This window comes from Dermacentor silvarum, chromosome 1 (genome assembly GCF_013339745.2).
Source record: "Dermacentor silvarum isolate Dsil-2018 chromosome 1, BIME_Dsil_1.4, whole genome shotgun sequence".
Lineage (NCBI taxonomy): Eukaryota > Metazoa > Arthropoda > Arachnida > Ixodida > Ixodidae > Dermacentor > Dermacentor silvarum.
In genome coordinates, this window is record NC_051154.1 from 210,886,758 (window position 1) to 210,903,317 (window position 16,560).

A 16,560-nucleotide genomic window follows, 5' to 3' on the forward strand; every position below is an offset into this window, starting at 1 on the left:
CATATCAACGAGGTTCCACTATATCTTTTTCAAAAACTCTGCGGGGAGCACACGCGCCCGTCTTCTCCCGCATACTTCCGTCGTCACGTGCGCACATTGCGGACGCATCGGGAGCCGGCGCAGACAAGAGAGAGGCACTTTACCCTCTCCCAGTTCTCGCTCGCCTCTCGCAACGCGCGTACCCTCACGGGAAAAGGGAAGGTATCCGACAGGCGAGGAGGCTATTCTTCTTGCAAAAGGTAAAAAGAGAGATAAAAGAGCGCCACCACGGGAGACTCACTCTCTCTGGCATCCCTACCTCGAACCTGCCGGAACGGATTTTACCTGCTGTAACCCGTCAGTGACCCCACTTGCATGACTATCACATGCAATAAGGCAAGCCTATTTATTACTTATTACAGAGTGGACTTCCCTCTGCAAGTGTGCCTTATTGCTCACAAAAATAAACGCATTTGAGTTGACTCGCTCATCGCCTTATTCGCCCGAACCCTACGTAGCTGCGATTGCATGCGCTACAGGTTGGGGAGTACCCCCACAACTCCCAGGCCAAATATTTGCTGTTGAACTGCATGTAAAACCAGACGATGCTATGTTCGCTAGTGCTAACCTACTTTTTGGGTGCACAGACCCTTATTCTATGGTACAGGTCAAAGAAGCCTGTAAATGCCAATACCATTAGGTCATTCCAATGCTGACTGCAAAACTGTCACATGATTTTAATGTCCAATCTGGGCACGAGTCCTTTGTACTCAGAATTTTTGCAGTGGATGATACATGCAATTTCCAAGTGGGATGATTCTTAAGCACAACAAATAGCATACATCTATAATGCACATGCTAGTATTAAACTTCCAAGGTGAGAACAGGAAGTTAGGAAACCTAATGCTAGTGTAGCAGTGTAACAGGTAAAGATCACTGCAAAGATAAAGAGTTATGAAATTTAATGCAGGATCCTTTTTAACACACAACATAGTAGAATTGTCAAGAACATCTTGATGTGGAGAGGACAATTCAGCTTTCTTATTGTGGTGACATACTGAAACATCAATGTGCACTACCAGTGCATTTATTCTTCTACAAGGCATGCTCTGGACAGTGACATTCAAGGCAGAAGTCTTTTTTGGTGGTGGTGTTGTGTTCATACAATGGTAAGTTCACATCTCCCCCAACCACACCTTCTTCAAGACTGTTTCTTATTTTCTGCAAAGAATAAATACATGTTTGTTAAGTAATATACGATAAGCTCCCACCCACACAGTGATCAAGAAGAGTATTTGATGTGGTTACAGTTAATACCGATCAAACAAATGAGAACTTGTATGACACCTATTGCAGCCGATTTTTGAGCATCTGAGGAACTGGGTACGACTGCCTTCAGAATCCAGCCCAGCACGCAGAAAGATAATAAATATTGGTTTGTGAATAGTAAAAATTTATCATAGAACAGAATACAATTATTTATAAAATACAAGCGTAAAATATTAAGCAAAAGGCTTTGTTTCTTAAGAAAACAGAAACGCAGGTATGGCAAAAGAGAAACAATTTATGTCCTTCAGCACTACACACTGTTAAATGCTAGTCTATTAAACTAGGTTGATTACACACGAGCACAAACTGAACATAATCAAAGAACTTGCATGGTCATTACAAGGACAATGGAAGGGAAAGCCATGTGACAAAATGCATGTAGAACTTAGTGAAAGAAGGTAAGGCATACAGAAACGGACACAAGAGAAACAGACAACACAAACGCCGATCAAGTGCAACAACATCATTGGCTGGCGTCGGAATTCCATCACGCTCGATCGGCGTTTGTGTTGTCTGGTTCTCTTGTGTCCGTGTCTGCACGCCTTACCTTAATTCTTTCATGATGAATCCATACCAACTAGCTCAACTTTCTGTAGTAGAACTTAAGGTTGGTTACAAATACAAGTATTAGAATAAAAGTGACTTTTCATACTATTCTAAAATGGAACTGATCATTATTACAACTTGATAGTACATCCTTTAAGTGATGCAAACATGGTGATCCCTCCTCCAGAAGAAAACTTTATATCAATCAGGATAATAAACAAAGCAGCAGCCCCCCCAAAAAATGCAGTGTGCTTGGCTAAGGTCATTGCTAGAATGATAAAAAAAAAAAAATGAACTGCACCATATGCGCGCTTAGCAAGTTCTAGTTCTGCCTCTGTGCAGCAGTGATGCCTCTTACAGCAGAGAGTAGTCTCTCACTCGGAGAAAAAAACAGCTTAAATCAATCATATGCCCAACCTGGTATCGCAAACATCTACTTTGTGAGCTTTTCATGATTCATCCACTTGTAGTTCAAACTTAAAATTTTGAACGGAAGCTGCACTATATCTACACTATATAAACTCACTATCAAACTTTCAAACACTATCAAAAATTTGTTACAGTTGGCCTTGAACACTGGTTCCCTAGAATACAATCACTACAGAGAGGGACTTTTCACAGGCAACCACACTCCAATAATCTTAGTAATGTTTTATGGCACGTACACACTAACGGCAAAACACGCACCGCGAAAGCAGCCGCCAAACAGGTTTTTCTTGCCATGGGAGGGATCGCTCCTGGACCGATTTTTTGCGGTTTACCACGTGCCGCGGATGAAGGAGACCAATAAGAGCAGCCCGCTTCCGTGACATGTATGCGGGAAACTGGTGTCATGCGGACCCGCCGACTGCTCGTCTCGTACTCGCGTCCGGTGTTAGCCAGAAACTCGTTTCGCACTGTCGTCTGCATGCGTCAACTCCCGGACGGAGCTGACGCGTTCGAGAAGGGAGGAGGAGTCTATGCAGTCACGTGACTGCCACAGCGGCGCGCCGCCGGTTGGTGTGGCCGGCCTGCCGCAGCTGCGTTTTGCCGCTGGCAGTGCACCGCGTGCGTTTCTCCGCTAGTGTGTACGTGCCATTACATTCGGATCTAATTAAGTGTCAAATTATCAAAAGTGAATGTCGGTTCAAAATGGAGGTATGTGGCTTGTATTCAAAATCTCAGATATTCACGACGTTATTTCTGCTTCTTATCATATATCTTTATGGTCAATGCCACAAACACCATTGTTTTGGTGCCATTTTACTAGGCAACACACCTGTTACCTCACCACAAACCTGAGTTGGCTCAAAGCTAAACTGGCACAGCAGGCCAAAGGGGTACTGAATGATAAGAGCAATGTTATTAACGATTACACCAATTTTTCAAGGATCAACCAACACTTGTTCTGTTCAACAAAAGATGGAGTGGCATTGGCTCTGCTGAAGGCATGTGTATATCTTTTTGAAAATTCAGCCATGTTTCTGTCATTGTAACTACCCGAAAAGTGCAAAAAATACACGTAATGATTGCTGATGCACCTGTATACAATAGCGCACTGCTTTAATTTTTAATTGGGGAAGTTTTGTGGTGATGCAAATTTTGTGCCAATTTTATTTTTTACGAATCACCTTTGATGACTTTTGTAATATTCAAGTTGCGGCTAGGAAATGGGAAAAAAGAAAAGCTTGACTGTTCATAAATAAATCTGAAGGACTGTCATAATCACGCATGACTTTTAGAGAGAAATGACTGAATACTGAGCTAAATGTCTGGTATATTTGAAATGGAATGAGCCTACTTATGTTTATGTTAAAGACCACACTCCTTTTGAAGCTGTCACCTGTTCATTTAAAGCTTCTATTTCATGCTTAATGATGTCAGTCCAGACAAATTAAGTATACTATAAGTGTGATATACTTGTTTGCTATAAAAATTGCATGCTCAATGAGCACTCTGCAAAAGCATTTTACTTTGAAAACATGACAGGTCAGTTCAAGTTTGTAAACATGTGCAAAATTACCAAACAAATAATCAAAACTAAATAATGATGTGCAAATAACTTGCAGACGCACAACAAGGCATGTTACTGTTGAAAGACCAGCATGACTATGAGGTTAAGGGGAGATGCTATTCGAAGACAAATTTTTTTTAATGTCGCCCTATAGCAATGAAACTTAGGCTGTTTATGGAGTTTTTTATGCTGATTTCAAATATATAATTAGTTTTTTTTTTTTTTTCAAGTTGCATACTTTTTGTTTTGCGACATTACAAAGCTGTAAAACATAGGCTTTGTGCCCCCCCCCCCCCCTTTTTCCATCATTAAACTTCTATATTTATGGACCTCTGATGGTTCTTATTCTTCCAATTGAACTGTAGAATGCCGAAAACTAAGTAGGAAGTGCATATAAAATATTTAATACACGTGAAAAATGTGAACTTGGGAAGTCCACAATACCCAGACCCCAGTAAGTGTTTACTTGCAATTTTTCTAATATATATATAAATAATATTGCAGTTTAAAGGAGATAACGGCACTCCTTACACCTTAGAGAAAGTGTGGGTAAAATTTCATGCAGATCTGTGTACCAGAGGTACCAAAAACAAGATGGGCAAACTCATGAAGTTGCCAAAAATTGCGTTATGAGAAAAACGAATTTTAAAGTTAGAAATTGAAAGTCGCAGCGCTCGAAAAACGCGGCAAACCGCATGCTTTCTCTAAATTATTTTTTTACGCCACAGCAGCCCAGGCAATTATGGTTATCGGGAGAATGAGGCTTGGCCGAGCTCCTCGTGTGATCCGCAATGGCGAGTCGCCACGCGTTGTTGGCCGCGAGACACTAGAAGGCCCTTTGGGGGCTTTTAACAGCTACTTTGTGCTCTTTAAACGTAATTTTAACCCATTTCCAGTTGAGTCTCGGCTTTGCTTTTTATTTTCGTAATAGTAGAGATCCTAAACTTAATAAAACAAGTGAGAACAAGAAATCAGTAATTTTTTTTTAAACTCGCGTTTTTCGAGTAGCATGTCCCCTTAACTTTTAACCATCCCACCAGAACACCTCATGGGAATTGTAAGAGACATAAAAGAATGTAAAACTTCAATACACTAAGGTACTACGAAACATTCCCAAGCACTACTTCTTGAATGTAATATATACTATTGTCTACAGAAAATATACCTGTGGGATTGCATAGTCACAAACATCTAACATTCCAATACAAATAATGCCGGACCCATGAGTTGTTCCACAGTGAAAAGCTTTGGATGAATTTAGGCTGTCTTCAGCATGCAAAGAAATGTTTGTGTTCTAAAGACTTTTGCACCTCACCGGCTGTATGAGTTTGCTTTTGAAAAAAATCATCACTGCATGTGACTTTGGCAACACTAAGTTAACAGTCTCTTTCCTTCTGTCATTCTTAAACACGGCATGTCTTTTTTGGCACCTAGCGTGTTGTACAACCATTGCAGCTTTAGTTGCGCATTCTGATGTTAAAATTTCTCCTAAATGTGATGATGATGACAATGATTACGTCGTCGTTTACGAAGACACTCCACTGGGCAGTATTTATTTAAGCTTCTTTAGCTTGCCTCACTATAAGAGATGTATTCCCCACAGCTCTTGGGTAAAAGTTCGTCAAAAAACTTTGTAAAATCAAGTTCTGAGAACTAAATTCATTTTGTTCACCACAACCAAACATCCCAGAATGGAATTTCATAACCCAAATTTCAAGAACCAAAACACTAAGGTATACCACCAACAGAAGATGTCACTGAATTACAGCAAATCACCTCTAAGAGCACCTTCTGAGTGTTGGATTCAGCTGTACTGCATTACCTCCACCAGTCTGATGAAGAGTGTGCCGTGGAAAGGGCTCAATCCGCAATTTTTGCTGCAACTCGATAAGGGGTTCCTCCCAGTGCTTCTCATAATAGACACACATGAGGTTCTTAGCATTGAATCCCACACGCAGGGCCCAAGGCAGATGAACATTGATGTAGTCTCGGCGTTGTCTAACAAAGCAGAAGACATTTTACTAAATCAGCTTCTGTACAGAAACATCCGTGACAAGTAGCTGGTGATAATGTTACAACACAAATTCTTACGAAAAGAAAAGAAAACAAATTACCACACAGTAGAGTAAATATGTAATGTTATAAGCACAGTTGCACAACGAGTACTACTGCATATCATCAAACTGTTTTGCACCTTTGTTTATTAACCCCTTCCGTGCCATGCTATTATCCCGATTTCTGAACAAAAATGGCCAAATTATTTTTAAATACCCCAGTTTCCAAAATTGTTTTACCGCCTAAACTTTGTAAAATCAAATTCTAAGAACAAAATTCATTTTGTTCACCGCAACCAAACCATCCCAGAATACTAAATTCGCTTCTGCTTGTGCTGTCCCATGGGGACTGTGCGCTGCCATCTACCAAAAGCATGACTAAGCACTGAGACAAAACTAGGCTCGTCCCTGGCGTTGCTAGAAAATGCAAAATACCGCCGACGAGCTGAGCTCGTCCTTGGCCATTTTCACCAGAAATGCACGGACAAACCCAGTTTGTCCAAGGCATGGAAGAGGTTAATTACTTAAACCTCAACTTTATGCGTAAGATACAATATGAAAATTATTGACAATAATTACACATGCACCAAAATGTCACCATGGAAAAACAGAAATGCAACACCACAACCCATGCCAGCAATTATTTGCACAGATCTTCAACAGAAAAAGCATAACAAATACTGCAGCACTCTTGTCTCTTCCACACTAACATTTAGGAATCCATTTCAAGAATAACAAAACCAACAGAAACCAGTCTTTCTGCCTTTGCAAACTGAACATAAACCATTACAATTCCTTTAGTGTAAATGTAATAAACAGCCCAAGAGGCACATCTGGCAATTACAGATAGGGCTCTTATGAGTAATGAAATTATTCTGGAATAGCTATGCAAAGAAGCACCTCTACCAAAGCTAGCTAACTTTAATCACATACTCTAATCATTGGAAAAAGAAAATGCTTGCTTTATATGAGATACACAAAATTCTGGAAGAAGACTTTTTCACATTATTTGGTTACCCTACAAAGACGGCCGACCTGCTCACGGCACCTTTGAGCTGACAGTAGGCTTGCAAGCAGTGAGGATGTAGCGTGGAAGAGATGGTGGCAAGGATAGTGACACCAGCTTGAGTGCTCTTGCTTTATTTCCACTTCTATGGCAACGTACGCAATAATGTGCAAGTCAATCAAGATATGTGGGTAAGGGAACTTGCAGAATTTCACATATTGCTTAATGAGCTTCGCATATACTCGAAACAGAAGGCTGTAAGAACAGCTACAAAACAGCATCAGCATCTCAACTGCCACAGATACCATAGCTAAATTAAAGGAACATTAATTAATGAGCAACACTAAATCAACTTAAACCAGTAAGCTTTACTTTCAAAATTGTATTTACATTTATTTGGCAGAAACAAATAAGGCCAAATTCCAATACATATTTTAAAATTCACGCACAAGCCAGAGCACTGGGTTGTCAATGTAACACCATGGATTTCAAAGTATTTTTGCAAAATTCTGGCATCCCCATAAAGAAAAAGTTCTTGAAAACCTGCTAGGCTCTGTCTTTGACTTCTGCAAATCAGAATGCCATTTTCATTATTTAAAAAAAAAAGAACAATTAGGATAAGTAGTCCTAAGCAGACAATCAAAATTCATGACGCCACAGGATGCTGGTGCGGGAACTTCAAAAGTAGCCAAAGTTATTGCATATCTTTCTTTTCTGCATTTTCTTTTGCTTAACAAGCATCCACCCATAGCAAGGCATACCATTTTGGTATTCCTTAAGTGCAAGTGGCAAGTAGCATCAGGTTTTGCCAAACAAACCACCTTTTCCTTCATTCTACTGATACCTAAACTTCAATCGGCACCCACTCATTATATATTGTGCACAAGTTGTTTGTCACATCAGTAACTAAGTGGTACTGTTAGGAGTTTATAGGGATGACTTTTGTGTTGTTGTGCAGAATGCACAAAGGGAATTCAAATATGCAACAGGGCCTCATGCTATCAGAAAAAATGCACTCGAGAGAGCATGCCATAACATAATAGGTCACATAACATAATGTCACCAGATATAACAGGTCTGAATGTTTGACAATATACCTAAAATATCCCAAAATAAGCCAACAAGCCTTTGCAGTTTTAACCACCCTAGAGCACGCATTATAAATATTAAACAACTTTGAGCAAGCAACATGCACAGCACAGAAATGCAATGCAACTTTTTTGAACAATGCTTCAAGATAAGGGTGAAAATAATGCAAAGATTCAATTCCCTTTTCGTGCTTTGGCAGTGGTCCAGTGTTGGGCTAGTTGGTGCTGCAAATCTATGTTTGCCCAGTGCACTAGACATGGACAAAAGAACGGACACGCACAGAGCTGTGCGTGTTCATTCTGTTGTCCGTGTCTAATGCGCTAGGAAAACATAGATTTGTCAGTGGTACAAGTGGCGCTCTGCCTATATTACCAGGATCTGCTGTTTGTGAATGGTGAATGATAATAAATGACTCATCGCATTATATCAGCCAAGGATATGTCATTGAAACAGCCTGGAAAAAATTGAAACGGTACAAATGAAGACAGCACCAAGCATTACATTACTTTGGCTTCAGACGCATTGCTCCAAAAAGTCCACCAGTTGAGCACATGGGCAGCTTAGTGTGGATAGCTTCAACCCATTTGACAGTCACTTCACCCAGCATGTGGATCGGCATTTCAAGGATTGCGTGGATCAGATCGTGCACCTCACGATACCTCTGAGCCACATAAGCCAACTCAGCATCATCAACAAACTGCACAGGAAGCCTCGAGTCAGGTGTCACATTCTGCCAGGGAAAAAAAAAAAATTAAATTGAGAAAGAAAAAAGTAAGCAACTATCAAGGTCATGTCTGCCAGAGACAATAGAAAACACAAGGCTATCATATGCATGAGCTGTACCAGCTTACTCTGCGCATATTCACATGCTGCTACGCATTATTCTTAAACACGGTGCAATACTATGGTAGTTATACTACAAGACTGAAAGTATAATAGCACTGTTAAAATTAATTTTGTGTTGGACTGTTTCAAACTTCAACTATGACCAAGCATCCTGCCCGAGTCAAGACAGCTGCATTCAGACACATCTGAATTGGAGTGATGTAAATACAGTTACAGCATCTTGTTTATCTTATTTTAGTTAAATGTAATGTTTTGTTTTTGTAGCAATCTGCGTTGTTCTGACATTTACCATAACTGCACTGGCAGACGACGATTAAAATGGATTCAAGTGTAATAATTTTCAAAGAAGCAAGATGTCATGAAAATGGATCTCTGCACACTTCTAACAGCAAAACTGGTGTGCTGCAGTCACCACTTTTTTAGTTGAACATGCAAGAGTAGGAGTCAATATGTTTTCAATATGCTTTCGTGTCAGCTTAATTTCATTCTTTATACCTTAACCCTTTGCGGTCCGTTGTGGGGCCCTGCCCGACAATGCAACACGGCCGTAGCGGTCTGCTGTTGGGCACCGCCCGACAAGGGTGTTCGCGGTTTTTCTCACAGCGATTTGTGTGCATTCTTTGTATACATGATGCGCCATCTCTTGAGGGATAAATAAACTTTGTTTGTTGAAGTTTACTTCTTTTTGCACTAGGGTGCAGCACAATGTTCAGCACGGCTTCTGGATACCAGAGCGTTCTCACTTGTGCGCGCAACCGCACGTTAGCGCGGTTCGCTGAGAAGCATGACCACATTTTCACCGCGTGCGTTTTACGGTGGCGCATTTAGTGAAAGCTTCTAGGGGTTTCCATTGTCAATAGCTTTATTTTGAGTCGCACACAGCTGCAGGATCATGGTGAGAAAGAACAGCGACGCCTGCAGTACCGCCGCAACCTCATCCTACAGCTGGTGGGTGACGTGAGGGCTAGAGCCAAAAAGCGAGGCCCGTCGGCGCGGAAGGAGTGCGAGGAAAGGCTAGATGGGAGGAGCCATTTCATCTACAAGCTCTCAGGCCGAAGCAGCAAGGACTGTGCTGCTTGTAGCGATCGAAAAACAAACGGAAGCAGGAGGGAAACTGTGTTTTTCTGCAAAACCTGCAGTAACAACCCTGGCCTGCACCCAGGAGAATGCTTCGAGCGGTATCACACGCTGCTCAAATATTGGTAGAGGAGTTGCCTGCAGAATGCAAGAGAAAACATAACTATCCTGCGAGTTTTTCTTCCACAGTTGCTGGTGTTGTTAGCGGCGCCACAAACTGGCTAAATAGTTTCGGACCGGAACAGCCAGAAAGTGGGTAAAAGTTTCGGACCGCAAAGGGTTAAATACACCCGAGCTGTACTAAGGTCCATTCAAAGTGTTCGCTCAATATTTTTCTTCTTTCTCTGATTATTCCTAAAAAGTAGCTGTTTGTATGATGTAAGGCATTGTTTACATTATGTCATTTTAACATATAACATTTTAGCTGCTAACTGTGGGCTCAGTTTTCAGTGTCTAGCGGCACAATTTCTAGAACACTTACAAAATGTGACATGTCAAACTGCTTCCATACTACCATATTGCCTTTTTATTTCTTGCAGAAATAAATGTCGAATGACAGGCAAAAATAGGAGTGTTGCTCTTTTAAAGTATTTCTCATTCACTATACAAAATGTGTGTCAAGAAATAGGAAAGAGTGGCAAGAGAAAGAGAAGTGGGAAGGGGGGGGGGGTGACACACCGAGCAGCCGCTCTGGGTGCCGGCAAGCAGAGTGACGCTACTGAAAGATTTCATCCTTTTCACCCATGATCAGGAGCTAAGCTCTTTGTGCATTTGCAATTGTTTTCTGTGTGTCTGTTCTTTAATGCGTATTCTTAGAAATAAGTTGTTCTCGGAAAGTGCAAGACACGCATATAAAAAAATATAAATGTCAGCATTAGAGCTTATGCCCCATCACAGGTCTAAACCATGCGCTCTATCTGTTACTCTATAAAATGAATACAATTTTTTTTTACATAAATGAACTTCTGCAGTGTCCAATTTACAGTGTATAGTTTACATTTATGACATTAATATTCTAAAATGCTAGAACTTAATTGCTGTCTATAGTCGGGTACAACTTTAGAAGGCAGCGGCATTTGCGCCCTCAAAGGCGGATGCATACGAGCCTCCACCAATGGGCGCGCACTAAAGACTTGCGTGATGAGCTGGACGGCCGGTGTCCCCGCCGACGGAGAGCATGGCAGCCCGCGCTTCAAGCCGGAGCGAGTCGCGTCAGCGGGACTATTTCTTTAGTCGCGGAGGAAATCGGCTGCTGCGCTTCGGTCATCTGGGCCGGGGCCTCTCCTGTCTTCTTAAGTTGTACCCGACTATAACTATAATGAGGATCTAGTCAATATTGCTGAAACATGTGAGAATAACAGATTAATATTTCCATGTATAAACCTGGCTCTGTTACAATTTCTAACCCTCAAAGTACTCTCAATCCATTTACACAACAATAATGACACAAATGAAAGTACTATGTTCTTTGGCATTGAAGTAGACATCTACAATTCAATTTGCACATTGTCTTACTTACATGGCCAGCTCCATATGCTTAAATGCTAGGCCTTATTCTAATTTCAAGATTCTTTTGTCGCTTTATTATGACTTGCTCCAGTCAGATTATCTGCATCTTATTAAGGTGACAGACTCTATGCATTTATCCTTAGTTCAGCCCATCTAAAACAAAAAAAATATATGTAAATGACCTTTAGCAAAATTATGTCTAATGTATCTACAACATATTGGTTCAAAAACTTGAACATTATCTTGGGGAGTCCTGTAAGTTTATGAATGAAAAGCTCTAGAACAGAGCAGTCAGTTACCACACAATACATCCACTTGCCTTGCATACTGAAAACTTCGATCAAAGTCTGAACTATGATAATTTTACTGGCGCCTGTTTTATTATGGATACTGTAGGTCCCACCAAGGTATATTTAAAAACGTGTTCATATTTGTTGAATACACCATTGCTTCTTTGTTCACACTTATCATGTCAGGCAGTTTTTTATGGTATGTTGAAATTTGTGTTTACCGACGTGCATGTCAGTTGTAATTATAGGTTTTGTACAGTGGAGTTTGCCAGCAACTCGTACACCATCTGGCGTAGTATCGCCGAAACACTGGGAAGATGGGCGCCCATTTGCCTCATGAAAAGGAACACAGGTATGTCACTTTGCAAGGCACAGCGTGGTTTCGAAAAAAAAATTTTTCGGGAAGAGAATATAGTGATATGTTCTGGCAGCGCACGTACCAAGATGTCGCAGGCCAGTTCAAGGTTTGAAGTTTATTGTCACGTCATAAGTATACACAATTGTCTTACTATATAAATGTTACAGGAGGAGGTCCCAAAGTGAAAACTGTCAGAGGATCTCCTATTGGTACGACATTGGTTGACTACAAGGCAGGCGAGTCTAAAAGTAGTTGGTGTACAAATGATATTAAAAGAACATAATGGAAACAAGCAATTTGAAGAAAATAGTACAGTAAGCAATGATTTAGATATATCAGCAAGACATAGACAAGCTTTTGTGGTCCGCCACGAATACGAAAAACTTCCTGCCACCAAACGCTGCACGCTTCCTGCCAATACTTGTACATTTGCCTTTTTATGGATCTGCTAGTGCTTGGAGGCCATTCTTTTAAGGGGGGGGGGGGGGGGGGGGATATTCTAATGCTATAATTGTCCACCTAGTGGACATGTCCATTTCGTCTGCTGCTGAAGTGCTGATTGGCTGGGGGCACCTGTCTTCGTCTGGTGCATACCCCAGCCCAGCCAATCAGAACTTCAGCAGCAGACAAAATGGACATGTCCACTAGGTGGACACCTACAGAATACCCCCCTAGTGTGCAACCTCAAAGTATTTCGGGAGGCAAAATACATGCTTACACTAAGTGTGAAACTGCTATGCACACGAGTCTGCACAACATGCCGTTTTAATTCTGTGAGATCACACAACAGCTCCCTTTATTCTTTAGTACCATATGTTTCATTTTTATGCTCACACTATACCACATCCACAGTGATTTCTTGCTTCTGCAGCCTGAGAAGAGAGAAAATGATAAATGAAAGGCAGCGAGGTTAACCAGGACTGAGCCCGGTTGGCTACCCTACACTGGGGGTAGGGAAAAAAAAGGGCGGGGGGGGGGGGGGGAGAGATTAAGATAACAGGATAAAGTCCACTGTGGGCATCGCCGACGTGGTAACTGTTTTTTGCTCTATCACTGACAGTCACTCAGTCCAGATCCCCACAGACGGTCACTCAATCCGGTAGTTTTCAAAAATCTCAGCAGTGCTTTTGTGGCATTTTGTAGCTGTGATATTCGAGGCTATGGTCCCAAGATCTTGTTCAAGGTGAGTGGTTTTTTTATCCAGCTGATTTAGAGCTGTGCGCAGGTCATGTCTTTCGTTTTCAAATGATTGATTGGTTGAAACAAATTGGTTGAAACAAGGTGGTGAACGGATGAATAATTAACTGATGTTTGCATAAATTATGGGCACACCACTAAACTGTGCAAATCCCATTTATGACGAACTTGCTCCTAGTTCCAGCTTGCTAAAAACTATAGCTATTAATGCAATTGAAGCATTTAATTATATGCAAATTGATAATGTGCTGTCCACACAAAAAAGTTCAAAGGCATGGGTGAAAATTTTATCTGGAAAGTGTTCGTTGCGTGACCTGCTACACTGTGACATGTAAGCAAAACTTAAAGGCTTCCTGAAAGGTGTTGGAAGCATAGATAATGCACAATGATTATATGAATACATTGCAAAATTCAGCTACCCTGCACTGCAAGAATTTGGGAAGGGATTAAAACAAAAATTAAAGTGCTTGTAGAATGAAAAGGCAGATATAGTAATTAGCTGTCCCTGCATGCACTTGCCGTGCAGTGGTTGTCGCTGTTTGTGCTTGATCTTTTAGTCTCCACATCAAGCACGTTGGTGAGATAGTATGCCCCACTCACACATTGAAAAGGTACATCTGTGGAGAGCAACCATGCATTAGAATCCCGGTGCATTAGAATCCTCGCCTTCAGTACAGGTCAAACCACCTAAGTGAGCAAATTTCCATTGCGCCATAAAGCTGTAGCAAAGCAAAGGGTTTGCAAATGTATGACAACATTGCCAAGGAAACATCAACAACAGGCTACACCTAGTAGTTGCAGACTATCCTGCAGCCCTGACAAAGAAAGACATACACCGACCAAATAAAACTTTGCTTTTAAAGTTTTACTTGGTCGGTGTACGACTTTCTTTGTCATGTTCCATCCCGACCAGACGGGCTTCTGTCGAACTCTCAATTACTTCCTGCAGTCCTGCACTGCCCATACAATTAAGAGCTTGTAATAGCGACTTTCTGAAAATTCACATTCGTTTCCCTGCTGTGGTTTCTCTTTAGTAGAGCCGACATTTAGTGCCTTTATATACGTGTGTTGATCAGTGCTAATGTGTGTCCTCTTCTTACAATCCTTTATTTCATTGTTCTAGCCTATACTGCATCTCATCTAATGTCATTTACATTCTCAAATATATAACTTGATTGTGTCTGTGTGCCTGGTTTTACCAAATTGTACTACTGTAATGCCACCTTTCAATGACAAATTATCTGTTTTCAAAAGCACAGAAAGGTGTATATAAAACATGCACTTCCTCATCCCACCACAAGCACATAGAAACATTGCATGTCGTGTTTTATGTCACATTAGACACGGACATTAGACACCTAGCGTATTAGACACGGACAGAACCATCGGTTAAGAAAAAGGTTAATGAATCAGAGAGGGGTCTGTGGAAAATAGGGATGCAGACAAAATCAGCACTGGGAACACACAGAACTTTCAAGCAGGAAATTGCCAAAGAAAATATCAACAAAGCTCTTTGTTGTTTGAAGCCAGAACGGGAGTATTTTGGACTAAGACATCCCGAGTCAAGTGCCAAGGGATAGACACGTTATCCGGCGCATGTTGAAAGGAGGAGAAAATGACCGAACACCTGCTACTTTTCTGTAAAGGGCTTCGCCCTGCACTTCAAAGCAATGGGGCTAATTTTTTCTAAGCATTGGGGTTTGCGGACAGTGGAGGCAAAACAGACTTTAAGCAGGTGGAAATAACCAAATGGAGGTTATCTGATTAGTGGCTAAAATCAAGGCGAGAGTAAAATTTCACCCTCCACTTAGTACAAAATATATTACTAGTCATGGCTAAGTAACGCGAGCTGCCACCCGATTTAAAGGGTTCATCCTTATCCATCCATACTTCCCCCTAACCAGTGTACGGAGCCTGTGTACTGTTTGCTACATGCCTAACTACTACCAACTGAAAAGTGTTGCTTAGAATACAAATATTTTGCACAATTGTCTCATTTTTTCAGTCTATGACTATACGACCTCCGTTTGCACTTACACATTCAACGCTTTACACTTCCATCGAACACACAGTGAAACGTAAATTGACATATTTACGTTTTCTTTATATTCTGCCCCACCATCCTTTGCATACTAGTTGTACAGCTTACACCACCAACTTGCGCAAACGAGACATAATTCTCGCATTTCCGCGGCTGTTTTCATTCTGAAAACACTACCAAATGGAAGAATACCAGTACCCACGTTGTCATGCAGGAACCGATAGTATGTGTAGCCAAAAGTGTAATCAGGAAGGCGGCTAAGGTAGTCCAAATCCACCGTGCGAGTGTTGATTCTCGGCCGGTCTCTGCGAGAGATCCGTGTTAACAGTTGGCGCACTGCCTCTAGTGTTAACACATAAAAACAACATAACCTTACCTTAATATCTGTCGGCCTTCCTCGTCATAAGACATAATTCTGTGCAAATCACGGAAAGCGTACGCTCCTGTTACTTCTCCAAAGACAGCCACCATGTCTGCAAGGACCAGCAAGTAATTTTACAAGATGTGCAGGTAATCTTGCAGCCAAATTACAAAACATCAGCACTTACCATCCCTAAAAGGGTCCGTTATAGCGGCAAGAGCAGAACCGACTGATATAAGAGCCTTCTGAGCGAAAGTTGTTGGTATGTGGCCGGGATACAAGGGACCTTGCTCATGTGCGTCTGCACGGTAGAAAAAAAGAATCGCCAGTGCAGCTGACTACAGCATGCTTCCTTTGAGCTTCAAATATAATGAGATCAACGTGTGAAACTGCCGTGTGCTGCCTGACCAACAAGTCTTTATAGGAGGCGTTGGCCCGACAATCGATCTGCGACTTACCACCATGGTCTTGCACCTCTGCGCTGTTTCCTTGTGCGAGAGACCGACGAGTCATTAAAAAGGAATTGTAAGCATGCCTTCGTCCAAGCAGACGTGGTAAGTTGCAAGCGGCACGTTTCATAGTTCTACTCTGTCAAAGCACCACAGCTGTGATGCTAAGTTATATAAGCAAACACTACACAATCAAAACACTCAAAGCGTAGCCGAGGTAGCCACTGTAGCCGAGGTACCCATTCTAGCCACTGTAGCCGAGGGACCGCACAGCCAGGAGGCGTTGGCACAGCGCACGCTGCTTCACAAAACCAAAACCAAAACACGGTGATGTTGATGTCACTGGAAAGCTGCACCTTGATCGTGTTTCATCCAGCACGCGCACATCCACTCTTTAACCGAATTTTCTAAATATCTACTAGCATTCTGGTATCTA

General features: G+C 41.6%; 1 protein-coding gene across 3 annotated transcripts; it reads right to left on the bottom strand.

Annotated features, from left to right (window-relative positions):
* Positions 1–956: 956 nt before the first annotated feature.
* LOC119436726 (ubiquinone biosynthesis protein COQ4 homolog, mitochondrial-like) lies at positions 957–16,378 on the bottom strand. Of its 3 annotated transcripts, none has more exons than XM_037703706.2 (7): positions 16,134–16,377; positions 15,863–15,976; positions 15,691–15,787; positions 15,517–15,619; positions 8,503–8,726; positions 5,670–5,845; positions 957–1,200 (listed from the first exon to the last, which is right to left on the bottom strand). In XM_037703706.2, the coding sequence occupies exons 1-7, from the start codon at positions 16,252–16,254 to the stop codon at positions 1,181–1,183; spliced, it is 855 nt and encodes a 284-aa protein (XP_037559634.1). In that variant the 5' UTR covers positions 16,255–16,377; the 3' UTR covers positions 957–1,180. The 3 variants fall into 3 exon arrangements, with proteins under 3 accessions (XP_037559634.1, XP_037559632.1, XP_049515829.1); XM_037703704.2 differs by having other exon boundaries at positions 5,624–5,845; XM_049659872.1 differs by lacking the exon at positions 957–1,200 and adding an exon at positions 6,937–7,049 and having other exon boundaries at positions 5,724–5,845; positions 16,134–16,378.
* Between the last annotated feature and the right edge of the window lie 182 nt (positions 16,379–16,560).

Excerpts from the sequence above, each read along its gene's own strand:
- LOC119436726 (XM_037703704.2), bottom strand. The coding sequence starts at position 16,254 with ATGAAACGTGCCGCTTGCAACTTACCACGTCTGCTTGGACGAAGGCAT. Across the intron at positions 15,788-15,862 it reads AACGGACCCTTTTAGGGATG|ACATGGTGGCTGTCTTTGGA; the intron begins GTAAGTGCTGAT and ends TGGTCCTTGCAG. Across the intron at positions 15,620-15,690 it reads GAAGGCCGACAGATATTAAG|AGACCGGCCGAGAATCAACA; the intron begins GTAAGGTTATGT and ends GATCTCTCGCAG.